Source organism: Dama dama, chromosome 14 (assembly GCF_033118175.1).
Source record: "Dama dama isolate Ldn47 chromosome 14, ASM3311817v1, whole genome shotgun sequence".
Lineage (NCBI taxonomy): Eukaryota > Metazoa > Chordata > Mammalia > Artiodactyla > Cervidae > Dama > Dama dama.
Genome location: NC_083694.1, coordinates 1,138,418 through 1,151,727, shown reverse-complemented (window position 1 = coordinate 1,151,727; position 13,310 = coordinate 1,138,418). Strand labels below are relative to the sequence as shown.

General features: G+C 39.1%; 3 protein-coding genes across 3 annotated transcripts in view; all 3 read right to left on the bottom strand.

Moving 5' to 3' along the window:
- Positions 1 to 9,321, bottom strand: part of ZC3H11A (zinc finger CCCH-type containing 11A) — a 45,063-nt gene extending 35,742 nt beyond the window's left edge. The window contains exon 1 of the mRNA XM_061159849.1: positions 9,200 to 9,321. The gene's annotated coding sequence lies outside the window, so the exon portion shown is untranslated. The remainder of the gene's footprint in view (positions 1 to 9,199) is intronic.
- ZBED6 (zinc finger BED-type containing 6) lies at positions 1,945 to 8,487 on the bottom strand. The gene is made up of 2 exons (XM_061159848.1): positions 3,231 to 8,487; positions 1,945 to 2,300 (listed from the first exon to the last, which is right to left on the bottom strand). The coding sequence occupies exon 1, from the start codon at positions 7,440 to 7,442 to the stop codon at positions 4,503 to 4,505; it is 2,940 nt and encodes a 979-aa protein (XP_061015831.1). The 5' UTR covers positions 7,443 to 8,487; the 3' UTR covers positions 1,945 to 2,300; positions 3,231 to 4,502.
- LOC133068926 (uncharacterized) lies at positions 2,566 to 2,783 on the bottom strand. Its single transcript, XM_061159850.1, has one exon. The coding sequence runs from the start codon at positions 2,781 to 2,783 to the stop codon at positions 2,685 to 2,687; it is 99 nt and encodes a 32-aa protein (XP_061015833.1). The 3' UTR covers positions 2,566 to 2,684.
- Positions 9,322 to 13,310: the final 3,989 nt, after the last annotated feature.

Genomic DNA, 13,310 nt, shown 5'->3' with positions numbered 1-13,310 from the left:
AGTTAAAATGCCTTTTTAAAAAAGCTACAAACATCTATTCCCAATAAAAACTCTGTAAATTACAAGGAACCTTCTTAGCGTAAGTGTACTAATTGATGAGAAACTATCATCATATGTGACATGGTAAAACACTACAAGTCAGTCACTCAAGGGAAAAAAAAGGCTGTCTGTACTATCATCCAACACTGTTTCAGAGTTCAAGGCATGCAATAAGGGAAAAAAGTATAAAGATTAGAAAGGATGAAGCAAAAAATTTAGTATCTGTAGATTTTATGCTTGCAAACTATAAAATCTAACAATCAATTAAAGAAATTTAAAATAATAATATATTTTTTAAAGTCAGTAAATTTCTTATGTTCCAACAACATTCAGATGATAACAAGAGTCCTAGTCACAATAAAACTAAAATATATAGGAAGAAAATAAAGAAATATAAAAGACCCCATCAAATTAGAAACAAAACCAAAACTATTAAACTACTAAGGCACAGAAGACCTGGATAATGGAGCGATAACGGAGTAGAGGCTTAACGAAGTTTACTTTCCCCCTAAATAATGTAAGTAGATTGAGTGCAATTCAATTCAAAATCTCAATGATACTTTATTATTGGAACTTGACAGACTGCAAAATTACTTAGGAGTAACTAAGAAAATCTTAAGAAGAATGAGAGGGCTCTGGGCTTCCTGTAATTACCACAGGTGTGTAATATTGGCAAATGAAAGAGTACAAGATAAACAGAATTCAAGCAATTTCTGGAAAAAGTGGCATTTGAAATTAACAAGAAAAAAAATTAGCCTTCCATTTGAAAAAAATAAATTCTGTATCATACAAAAAGGTTCCAGGAGAACAAAAGCAAGGATGACAAAGATGCTTTAACTCACTAAAAGCACTATATAAGAAAGATTCTAAATTCATAACTATGCTGAGCTAAAAAGCAACCATTTTTGACAATGCTTAAGGGGAGGAAGAGAGGCAATGTCATGTAACTACAATCCTTAGATTACATTTTAATGTAAAATATGTAAACACTTAAGTACTGGAAAGAAATGCATGGTATTATTTTTTAATAAGCTCAGGATGAAAAAAACCTGTCCTAAACATAATACCAAAGTTACAAACCAAGACAAAAATCATAGATATGACTACATAAAATGAAAACCATTCATAGAGCAAAAGATCAGCAACATGGCCAAGGATTAATACCTTCACTAAAAGGGATGTGTTAAGAACTTCTGAAAATCAAAAAGACTTCACTGATACAGTAAATTGGTATAACCTCCTTAGAGAATTGTAACAATTCTACAAATTCACATTTAAGAACTGGTTCAAAGAAACAGTTCACATATATGTGTGTTTATATATAATATATAGCTATTTTTAGATAAGGGGTTATTTTTGTTTTCAATGGCAAAAACCCAAATGTCCATCAATGAAGGACATATTAAATTCTTGCGTATCTATTCTTATAAAGCAACAAACATAGTCATTAAAAAGAGGTGAGGCAAAGCTATGAGTATGGACATGAAACTATGCCACAATAAACTGTTAATGGTGGTTTTCTCCGAGGAGGCAGAATTACAGGAAGAATCCGCCTTGTCTATGTTGTTTTTACTTTTATTATGAGTATGTATTATTAAAAAAAAAAGAAGGGGTAGTGATATTTCTATCAAAAAAACCCCAAAACTTGTAAACAATTACAAGAAAAAAATAATGTGTTGACAATTAATTATCTTTTTGATTTCTTACTGGTTCAGGAAAATTATGCCCTAAATCACAAAAATGTTCACCCCTTTAATGATAAAAAAAACCAAACACATTTCCACACTTACATTAGCTGGTTGATCTCAACAGGAATGTCTGTGTCTTCACTGAGTTCCAATTTATTACGCCTGTAGGTCGAACCAACACTCAATCCATGAGTTAATAATAATGAGGCAGAAAGAATTTTCCTCCTCACATTGCCAAGGAAACCTCTCAGCCACAATTCAAACACAGGATGTGTTTTTAAAATATCTCTCAACTACTGAGAGTTTAAGTCCATTCAAATAACCTTTGTCAAACTGGAGACAGCTAGGGTTAGTTATCTCCTCAAAAAAAAAAAAAACAAAAAACAACAACAACAACAAAAAAGAGTTCATATAAAGATGAACTTGAGATTCAAAGGATTATCAAAAAGAAAAAAAGATCAATCTTCCATAGCCGAACAATTAATTTAAAAAGAAAAAAGAAAGAAAAAATTAAAAAGAAAAAAACACCAAAATTCAATAAGATCCAATTTCTGGTCTTCAAGATTTCTTCACCTATTAAGAAAAAAACAGAAACCTTCCCCCATCTTTATTATCTGTATAATAAAAACATACTTGTATGTAAAAATATAGTGTTTTATGTATAATATACATATACATATATACTAACTGGTTTATAAACACACACACACATACACAAATGTGTAGAAATAAAACATCTGGGTAAGTTTTCCCTTTTAAAATACACTACAAAAGCCTTTAAATTTGGGTCATTATAAAAATAGTGAATTTCCTCTTATACCAAAGTATCATGACGTACTTTAATGCTACACTAAATTTTGCCCAGCCCACAAAATAAAAATGAAGGGAAATCCTCACACATATATCGATGTGTATAATATGGATGTATGTATATTGTCACATCATCTTTTATCATCTTCAGGGAGTGTTTAACCAAAAAAGATAGAGATGTATAGTGACAGAGTAACTACAGAGTGGTGCAGCAAGCTGTCGAAGGCAGAGCAGCATTACAGCCATCCTGAACTGGCGCCGTCAAACACAGAGAGCTTCTATCTAAGGGAAGACTTTTTTCTCCTTTTAGAGCACCCGTGTCACTGGCGTGACATTCAACGGTGGCCCTGCAAAGGCTTGTGCAATCTAGTTCCAAATTCTTTACTAGTGATGGCGACAACTAAACACCTTGTAGTTATCCATTTACTGCAGTTAGTAAAAGGGTAAACTTTTGGAGTTGAAATTTCATTTCACAATGGTACATTTACCATTTAAGAATTTCAAAAAAACAAAAATGAAGAGCGATTTTGATACATAGAAATGAGTTCTAAATTTTGAAACCAGCCCAGTAACAAAGCAATTTTGACTCTCATGTAATAAATACTACATAATTTCTAGGCTAAATCTTGCCAAATACTATCCAAGACAAAACTAAAATCAAAACTTTAAAAAAAGTGGACACCTTTTACTCACACTTAATACTAGTCAATTTTCCAGGAAATTTTTGGGCAGGGAATATCCCCAAATCTAAAATGAAAAAAAGGAAAAATTGGGATCTTACATTAGTTATTCGGTCTGAAACTTTTACTACAAGTCATTATTTCTGGCCTCCCACTCGATCACAAAAACATACTCTCAAGAGTGGAAAGGGACAAGATCAACTGAGATCAATTCTTTCATTTAACCAGTGAGGCAATGATTCCTAACACATGAAAATAGTCACTGCTTATTTTAAAGTAAGAATTAAGGCCAAAATAATCTCACAGTTAAGAATACAGTATTATGGATCATTCAGTGTAATTTTTAAAAAGACATTTATGATCACTTAAATTCAGAGAAACATTCTTTGGGAAACAGATACTGGTTTTGTCACAGTATGCTCATGGGGCTTTCATTTCAATTCCCATTCAATCTTCTCCAATTCTGTAAATTTTTTGTCATTTACCCATAAATTATATAAAAGTACCTATATAATCTTTTATTGTTTTTACAATAAAAGTTAAATAGGGCAATTCAAACACTAAAAGTATTTTTTCCTAATTGTTTTCTAATGTTTCCATTTTATACAGATCCAGTCTTAAATATAACGGGCAACTCTATCACACTTACTAAGTTGAAATTATAAAATTGACCAGTATGAGGAGGCAATTAGAAATTCCCAAGTATAAAACAATTTTGTGAACTTTTGTTTTTGCCAAGCTGTAAGTATCAATCAGGGTTTTTAAGAAATAGAAAAATAGTGGTGGTGGGGGGAGGGGAGATATCAGTTTAGTATGAAACTGAAAGTCGCTCCACTCTATACGACTTTGCGAACCCACGGACTATACAGTCCTCCCTTTTCTCTATTTTATTGGTTTCAGAGCAATCAACCTTCCCAAGTTGAGAGAAATTTTAACTTAAAACCAATTACTAGTTCTATCTACCAGCCAGAAATAGCCTAAGGCCTTTCAATGCTGCACTATATTTTTCTAATTAAAAAAAAATCTCTTTTCCCCTTTCATTTGGTACAAACAAAATTTCAGGTGATAGCTATACTGAATTACTACTATGAAATCTTTAAAGTTAGTCTTCACTTTGTCGATACTGTATCACCTCTGAGGAATTTTCAGCCCTTTCTGTGTTCTCAGGTTTCCCCAGATAGTGCATAAAGAATAATTAGTATAACTACACATAACAATTATAGCAATTAGTATACACTAACATAGCAATAAGTTGCCCATTTTAAATGGAGAAAGGAAAAAGAAATTAAGATAATATTTCTTTTTCATTGCTTTGAATAACTTCATTCTCAGGATCCCAGCTTAGAACCAATGCAGAATAATCATAGTTAACGTTTTTCAAGTTCATTTTCAGAAACATCAGCTGTTCTATATTATCAAAGTCCAGGCTCATGATCTGCTTTGGATGAAAGTGGCTATTTGCAGTAAAGACACATTCAGACTGCCAACTACACATGGGGCAGCTCAGATACTGAATGGCAACTTGGGTCAAAGCTGGCCATACGTTCACCTTCTTCTGCCAATAAAACAAAGGGTCATCACCCCCTGAGATCTCTGAATACTTCTCTTTGAAGTATTCATCCACTATTGCCATAGCAGAAGGAAACATTAAGCTTTTGCCTCCAACAGCAACATTATCTGCAGCTGAACTATCAACAGATCCTGAAATGGAGGTGCCTTCCCTTATAGATGAGGTAAATGAATCAGCTCCTACTATAGCTGAGGGACCAGAAGCTTCTGAAGTTGCAATATGGCAGACCTCTGGCGAAGATTCCATATAGTTACAAACTTCTTCTGCAAGGATCTGCTTATAAGTTTCCAAATCAGCACCTTGAGGAAAAAAGTCTCCCAAACTGTTTTTAAAGCAAGGATCTAACAAAGTAGCCAAGATACAGGGCTTGGATTTGAGCATGGCACTTAGTAGGGTGTCAGTTTCAAGTTTCAGAGATAAACTGTCTACCAGATTGAGGGCCTGAGTAATACCTCTAACTTGAAAATCTTCTCTGAGTTTCTGCAGGGAAAGGAGTAGATGATGGATTAGGGGTAGCACATGATTCAATCCTATGGTCTTCACACTCACTTTCTGGGTGGCCTCCTCAAATGGTTTGAGAATATCACAAACATATGTCATTAGAGTCCACTGAAGGGAGGTGAGCACAACTCCACTGGCTCTACCAAGACTATGGTGAACTGAGTAGCAATGCTCCAAGAGCCATTTTAACATATAAAAGGTAGAAATCCAATGGCCAGCTTCATCTTGTTTCAAATTTTTCCATGGAAGTTGGTGATCATTTTGGAACTCTTGCAGTATCTGACGGGCCTTGACTGAGTGACTAAAATGATGACAGGTTTTCCTGGCAGCCACTAACATGTTCTCAATGCTTTTGTGCTCACAGAAAAAGTCCTGAATGACTATATTTAAACAACGCAGGAAGCATGGCACGTGGGTAAAACCGCCATCTTTGACTGCATGTACTACATTAGAAGAACTGTCAGAAACAATGAAGCTAGGGATGAGGAAATTAGGAGAAAGCCACAGACCAACCTGGTCATTTAATTCTTGTAAAATGTTGGTTATCAAACAGTTTTTGGCTAAACCTGTTACACAAAGAACTGCCCACCTTCTAAAGTTGGGGATCCTGCCATTATTGAAAGAAGTTGTAGTTTCCAAAGAGACCCAGTGTACAGTCACAATGAAATAGTCAGTGGATGGGTCATGGGTCCACATGTCCACAGTCAAGTGGATCTTTTGGGTCTGAACATTCTCCAAAGTTAAGAAAATTTTTTCTCTGACTGAATCATATAATTGAGGTACAGCCTTAGTGAAAAAGTAAGTTTCAGATGGTAACCTATAGTCAGGGGCCACAATCTGCAGGAACCTCTGAAAGGCTGGCGTTGAGAAATAGTTGTAAGGATGCATATCTTCGACAATCATTTGAATAATTGCCTGACTTATTTGACTTGAGGTTGAATTTTCACAGTATGCTGTTTCTTGCTCTTGTGCATGCATCTGAGTGTCTTGCTCTGCAACAGGAGTAGGACTCTCAGATCTTCTATTTTCAACCTCTAATACAGGAGGTTCATCTGAATCAGAGTCACTAAGGTGCTCAGCTGCTACATCTTGTCCCCCTGCAGACTTCTCTCCACGCAAAGTGTCACTCAAGAGATCATTTCTCTCAGTTTCAGCTTCATCTAATCCATTTCCAACTGCACCACTGTCTTTGTTGGCAACTGCCCAATGGATGGGATGAGTGGCCTGCAGGTGTCGTTGAAGTGTTGAAGTTCCTAGGTGAGAACCCGGCCTACCCCGGCTCACACTTCGTTTACATATATTACACACAGCTCTTGAGATGTGCTGAGGATCAGTATAGAAAAAATTCCAAACTGCAGATGTCTTGGCTCTTGTTCCCGGAATTAAGGCATGCTTGACAATGTTACTTTTAATGAGAAATCTCCCTCTTTGTGCCCTTAGGGCATCAGATACTGATTTATCACGTTTCTTACCCATTCCATTTTCTAATGGATCAGCAGGGATATATTCAAAGCTTCCACTGCTTCCAGCAGAAGAGGGAGATAAAGGTGCATCCAAAGTAAAATCCTCCTCCCCACTTGTAACTCCAAATTTGTTGGCCCTTGTCCAATGAGGTGAATGCCTTGCCTGCAGATGTCGCTGAAGAGTAGATGTGCCGAGATGGCTACCTGGTTTACCCCTACTAACACTTTTTTCACAGAGGTTACAAATAGCCCTCCAGGTATACTGCGGGTCCACATGAAAGAAGTGCCACACAATGGAGGTCTTGGCTCTGGTACTAGGTAAATAGATCTGTTTTTCTATATTGCTTTCAAAAAGACTTTCTTCATCCTGCTCAGGGGCACTAGAATCTAACAAAGTAGGGGCATCTGCAACTGACCTCCCAGATACCAAATCTTTACTAAACTTTTTTGCAAGGATCAGTTTCTTTCGTCGCCTTTTCCCCTTAATTCGCAAACCCTTCTTTCTTTTCTTTTTAGTGGGCAATTCCGCCTCTTTATCCATTCCTGCTACCATCTTTCCCTCTACCACATCTTCTTCATCTGTATTAGAAGGAATAGGAACACACCCCAGAATCCCAGCACCACTGTAAGTGCTACATCTTCTACCAGGAGAAAGTGAGGAAACTGGTACACTTAGGGTACATACACTCATCCTTTTTAAGTCTCCAAAATTCGTACCAGAATCTGTTGGTGAGTTTACTCCTCAAACATATACACAGCTGTTCCTCTCTACTTGCATCACCTTTTCTCCAATTTCTATGGGGAGTCAAATTCCCTTTGGACCAATGACTTCCAAGCCAGGTTATTTTTGGAGGAAAAATGACAGCAATGGAGAACATTTCCCAACTTTTTCATAGAGGGCTTTAAGATCCCTTCCAACTTTCTGACTTCTGAATTCAAATAGTCCAATTTATTCATGTTTATAGAAAAAGAACTGAGGCCCACTTTCCCAGTGTAATAAAGTTGATGAGTAGCAGCTAGAAACCAGGTTTTTTAAATCTCAGGTCCATGTTCTTTCTCTTTCATCAGAAACTAAACCTGCTTGAAATGTCTTCAGCTTTTAAAATATGTATTTTTTAATGCTGCCTCATGATAGCAACATCAATTTCCCCTAATTCTGAATGAAGTTAATTATTTTCCATAAATTTCATTTAAACAAAAACATAGTGCATCATTCAACATTCACCATTTAGGACTGCAATTTGGCAATATAACTCCAAACGTCAATTCTGGAAAGTTAAATCAGACTCCACATACTGGTCATTAACAGCAAAATGCTACTTGAGCCCTTTCAACTCTAAAACAGTAACAGTAACACAGTTCTTTTAAAAATATAGGCAGGAAAAAAAAAAAAAAAAGCTTTGAGAGTAAAACTTTAAAATTTTACTCACAAGCGATTTTTCAATTTACTTTTCGTATCAAGAGTTAATCCATGCTTGGTTTTTAGACATGTTTAGACTGGAGAAGCTGTACAGCCTATAAATGAGTAACTCCTAGGTTGGACTCTATATAAGCAGCAAAAAATGAAATACTAGCTTTAAACCATTCTCATGCCTTCTTGGTTGATCCCTCCCCTTCCCCCAGTACCTACACACATTTACCCTAAAAAACATCGCTATCACTAGTTCAGCCTCCTTCTCAAGGTCCAGAACCAAGGGCTGGAAGATGTCAAGAGTATGAGCCTTCCCCATAAGAATCCGCACCGATTATGGGAGTTTAGGGGGTGTTCTTCATTACGGTTTCATCAATCCCACAAGAAGAACGGAAGTGTCCCTGTTGTTCTTGATTCCGATGCTGAGGGCTGGGGGTGGGAAGTGTAATTAAGGAACGAAAGGGGTGTAGGATACCGGAATAAGGTCGGTGGCTGTCTGTGTGTGGAGTTTGAGAAAATCTCCCAAGTAGTGGGGCCCTAGAGAGGAATGAGAGTAGGTAAAATCAGCTCCTAGCACTCAATCCGATTTACGCAGCAGGGGTCCGCTAAACTAGGGAAACTCTTGCCCCCAAAGAAACCAATTTAGAGTCAGTTCTCCTCTGGAGGTAGGGTATCAGGTCGGTTTCCAGGGGCTGCTCCGGGATCCCAGTTTCTCCAACACCGGATGTGGGGGAGGGGAAGAAGGTTGGGAAAGGAGCAGGCGCCGTGGGGGTGGGGGCAGTGAAGCGGGGGCGGGGTGGGGGCAGGGTGGACGGGAACTGGAAGCGGGAACCTGGGGCTCCCAGCCCGCCCCGGCGACGGCGGCCGCTGGAAGGTGGAGGAGGGGGTCGTTACCGCAAGACCTAAGGACCCGCTCTGACTTTCCGGGCTAGGCCGCGACCCAGGGGCGAGGGGAGGCCGCGGCCACTCCCCTCGCCCTCTCCCCCACCTCCCCGGCCCCAAGCCTCCCGGGAAGCAAAAAAAACGGGTTTAGTTACCAGAGAACAGAAACTTTACCGAACCGTCGACACTATCCCCGACTCCCGCTTGCTGCCACGTCTTTCTTCTTTCTTAGCCGCTGCCGCCCGCCGTCTTCTCAGCAGCAACACCAGCAGAAATCCAAGACTGCCAGAGTCAAAGATGGCGCCCGGCTACAGGCTCAGCTCTAAGACCCTGCCAGTAAAAGTGCCAGCACGACGCAAGCCGCAAGGATTCTGGGAGATGTAGTTTCCTCTATGAGGCGAAGCTTAAGATGGCTTCCTCGTTTGGGAGGGTCGAGTGAGACGGGAGGCGCTAAGCCGCAGCATCCCTTGTCTTTTAGAAGTTTTCGAAAGTTACAGGTTTCTTGAAACTGTCTTTTATTAAAAACAGATTTTTAAAATCAAATTGACATAATAAGCGAGAAAGCCACAAGAGTTTTCTCTACCCCGACAGCAGGCACTGAGTTTACTCTCACCGGCGTGTTTGCTTAATGAATAAATCCGAATCCTGTGTAAATTTGATTTAGAAATAAACAGTTTTTTCCTTGCGATGTTGAAGAATTTGTGCCTTTATTTTTATTTGCAGAAGTGAAATGTGTTTGAAGGGAGTTTCTTTTATTTATTAAAACACATTTTCGTATGGGAAAAAACAATTCATGCTCTTTAGAAAGTTGAGGGTTAAGACGTGAGAAGGAAATACATCAGTCGCTTACCCACTTAATTATTAATATTAGCCTGTGTTTTCCCATTGGAATAGCTTTACCTTTTTCCTTCGATTATAAAGGTATAATTTAAGTGAGTTTTTTTTTAAGGTAATAATAGAGAAATATAAAAGTACCAAGTTTAAATCTCCATTAATCTCATTCTTGAGAAATAATCTCTCATTAATTTATCCTGTATTCTAACTTTTTTGTATGCAAATACACTTGAATATATTACACTAATGTAGTAGGAAGCCAAGATCCCCCTAGGGTTACAGGCTCAGCAGAACTTGCCTAGGATAACATTTTACTGAACTGGGTAAAGGATACAGTCCTGCTACTAAGAAAGGACACCCTTTGATGGTAAAGCAGTTGGGACTCCAGGCACCTTTTATTTCCTCTTGGTCTTGTTCCTTCAGCTACCAGCTTAATGAGAGAGTCCCAGCCAGTCCAGGACTGGGCATAAATCAAGTCTGAAGGGTGTTGGGTCTCTTCACACTTGGACGTTTATCTGCTTTCAAAGTGAGAAGCCGCATTAGAATCCCAGCCCCAATCACTCCCTTACATGACAATCCTCTGATTGCCATGTCAACCAGCCCTACAAGCAGGTTCTTGGTAACCAGTTTCTGTTTGTGCCTCAACACCTAGGGTTTTTCAGTTTAATAGTAGGCTTTCTAAACAGCTGAAGGGTTTTCCAGACTAGGGCTTTCAAGATGCATCCTGGTCTGATTAGTGTGCTATATATATTAGTGTGCTATATATATATAAAAGAAGCAGGAGCCCCCAAATTGGGTCATTTACGCTAAGCACCACTAAGACCCAATACCTAAGGTAGTTTTGGCCTCTCCCAGGAATGAGACATTTTAAACCAGTCAGTCTGAAATGTCCTGGTCTGCACTAGTGAGGCAATCTGCCTACTAAGATTCCACCCACCTTTCAAGGAAAATGTAAACTTCCCCAAATAATCCACTTTAAACTTCCTTGTCCTACCCTCTTTCTGCCTGTAAAAAAGCTTCTATTTCCTCTTAGCAAAACTTCCATTTTGTACAACTGTGTCCTTCTATTTGTCTTCTGTCTGGTTCACGAATCCTTGAGTAAAGTAAATTTCATCTTTAAATTTATTTAGTTCAAGTTTTGTTTTTTAACAATTGTTGTATTTCATCAAATCTAAGGTATCATTGATTATGTTTTTTATTTTATAGACCTCTAAGAGAAAAAAATGCCAGTTAAACTCTGATAGGCCATTGATCAGAGATGTTAAAATTTGGTAGTATGTGTGTGTATCTTAGAATGAATGAAATATAGTAATTTTAGGAAAAGAACAGGCTATAACTATGCATATTGTTTGCAACTTGCTTCCCCCACCTCACCCACCCCTCCCTTTACAATATATCTTGAATATCTTTTAATGATCATCAATTCTTAGAGGCTTACCATATTCTTTTTTAACAGCTCTGATAACACAGTAAGTCTCTTTCGTGATAAACTGCCCCAGTTCCTTTTTGATGTAAATAATCATGTTTCTGGCTCCATTAGTCTCTCCCAAAGGGGGAAGGAAAAATAATGGAGTATTAGGGACACTGAAGGGGTCAGAAGTTAAAAGCTAGGGCAATTAGAAACAGGGAGAACCAGTCAGGAGATCCTCTGAAGTCCAGGTGAGAATCCCCCACCCAACTCCATATATACAAACAGAACTCTCAGGGGGTGAATGTGGGCTTGCCCTTGGTTTGTTAAAAGGGGTTAAATTATCTAGACCAAAGGCACAATGCCAGATTTTCTCTACTCTTCTCTACTCACACCCCACCCCCCTTGATTCTAAATGAATTTCAATCTTTAGACCTCTTTAGTAAATAAAGACCTCTTTAGTAAATAATTGATGAAACATTTTACAGTGTCCAATGTCAGAGCAAAAGTTTTGTAGCCTAGCCCTCTGGGCTTCTCTGATAGCTCAGTTGGTAAAAGATCCACCTTCAATACAGGAGACCCCGGTTTGATTTCTAGGTCTGGAAGATCCCCTGGAGAAGGGATAGGCTACCCACTCCAGTATTCTTGGGTTTCCCTTATGGCTCAGCTGGTAAAGAATCCGCCTGCAATGTGGGAGACCTGGGTTTGATCCCTGGGTTGGGAAGGTCCCCTGGAGAAGGGAAAGGCCATGCACTCCAGTATTCTGGCCTAGAGAATTCCATGGACCGTCCATGGGATTGCAAAGAGTTGGACATGACTGAGTGACTTTCACTAGAAATATAATGTAAAATTATTGAGAGAAAATTAGATTCAAAAGTGATTATTTTGGGCTTCCCTGGTGGCTCAGTGGTAAAGAATCTGCCCGCCAATGCAGGAGGCACAGGTTCGATCCCTGATCCAGGAAGATCCCACATACAGCAGAGCAACTAGGCATGTACACCACAACTATTGAGCCCGCCGCGCTCTGGAGACCAGGAGCCACGGTTACTGAGCCCACGTACCGCAACTACTGAAGCCCTCACACCCCAGAGCGTATGCTCCACAGGAGAAGACACCGCAATGAGAAGCCCGCATACAACTAGAGAGTAGCCCCCCAATCTCCACAACTAGAGGAACGCCCTCACGGCAATGAACACCCCGCATAGCCAAAAAAAAAAAAAAAGAATAAAATAAATAAGTGAACATTTATTTAGATGAGGAACAATAAACTGCATATAAAAATTATCTTATAGAGAAGGAAATGGCAACCCACTCCAGTATTCTTGCCTGGAAAAGTCCATGGACAGAGGAGTCTGGCGGGCTGAAGTCCATGGGATTACATGACTGAGCATGTGTGCACGAGGGTGGAGGGAGATGGGTTGGTAGCAATAAAGTGGTAGAACTAAAAAAAAAAAAACCAAGATCTTAAACCATATACACTACAAACTAAAAAAGTCACTTTTTTAACCAACAAACTCTATAATCTTCTATAATAGATTTTTCTATATGTTTAGCTACATAGTCTTTGGTTGTCTTTTTATATGACAATTTTGTAATATCTTCTATAAAGAGTATAAAGGTAGACCGGTCTTCCCTCTGGCATTTGATCTTATGTTTTTGGCTGGCTGGGTCTTCCTTGCTGCACAGGGCTTTCTCTAGCTGCCACGAGAGGGGCTACTCTGCTGCAGTGCGGGCTTCTCACTGGGGTGGCTCTTCCTGTTGCAGAACTCAGGTTCTAGGCGCCTGGGCTGCAGCGGGTGCAGCGCGCAGGCTCAGTAGGCGTGGCTTGCAGGCGAGCTCCGGTTCAGTAACAGTGATGCTCGGGCTTAGTTGCTCCACAGCATGTAGAATCTTCCTGGACCAGAAATCGAACCTGTTCCCTGCATCGGCCGATGGGCTCTCATCTACTGTGCCACCAGGGAGCCCTCACCCTGGCATTTTTAATAAAAATAGTTTTACCCATGATAGTTTAGAAAAGTCTGTTT

Coding starts and splice junctions, on each gene's coding strand:
- LOC133068926 (XM_061159850.1), bottom strand. CDS start 2,783: ATGGCTGTAATGCTGCTCTGCCTTCGACAGCTTGCTGCACCACTCTGT.
- ZBED6 (XM_061159848.1), bottom strand. CDS start 7,442: ATGAGTGTATGTACCCTAAGTGTACCAGTTTCCTCACTTTCTCCTGGT.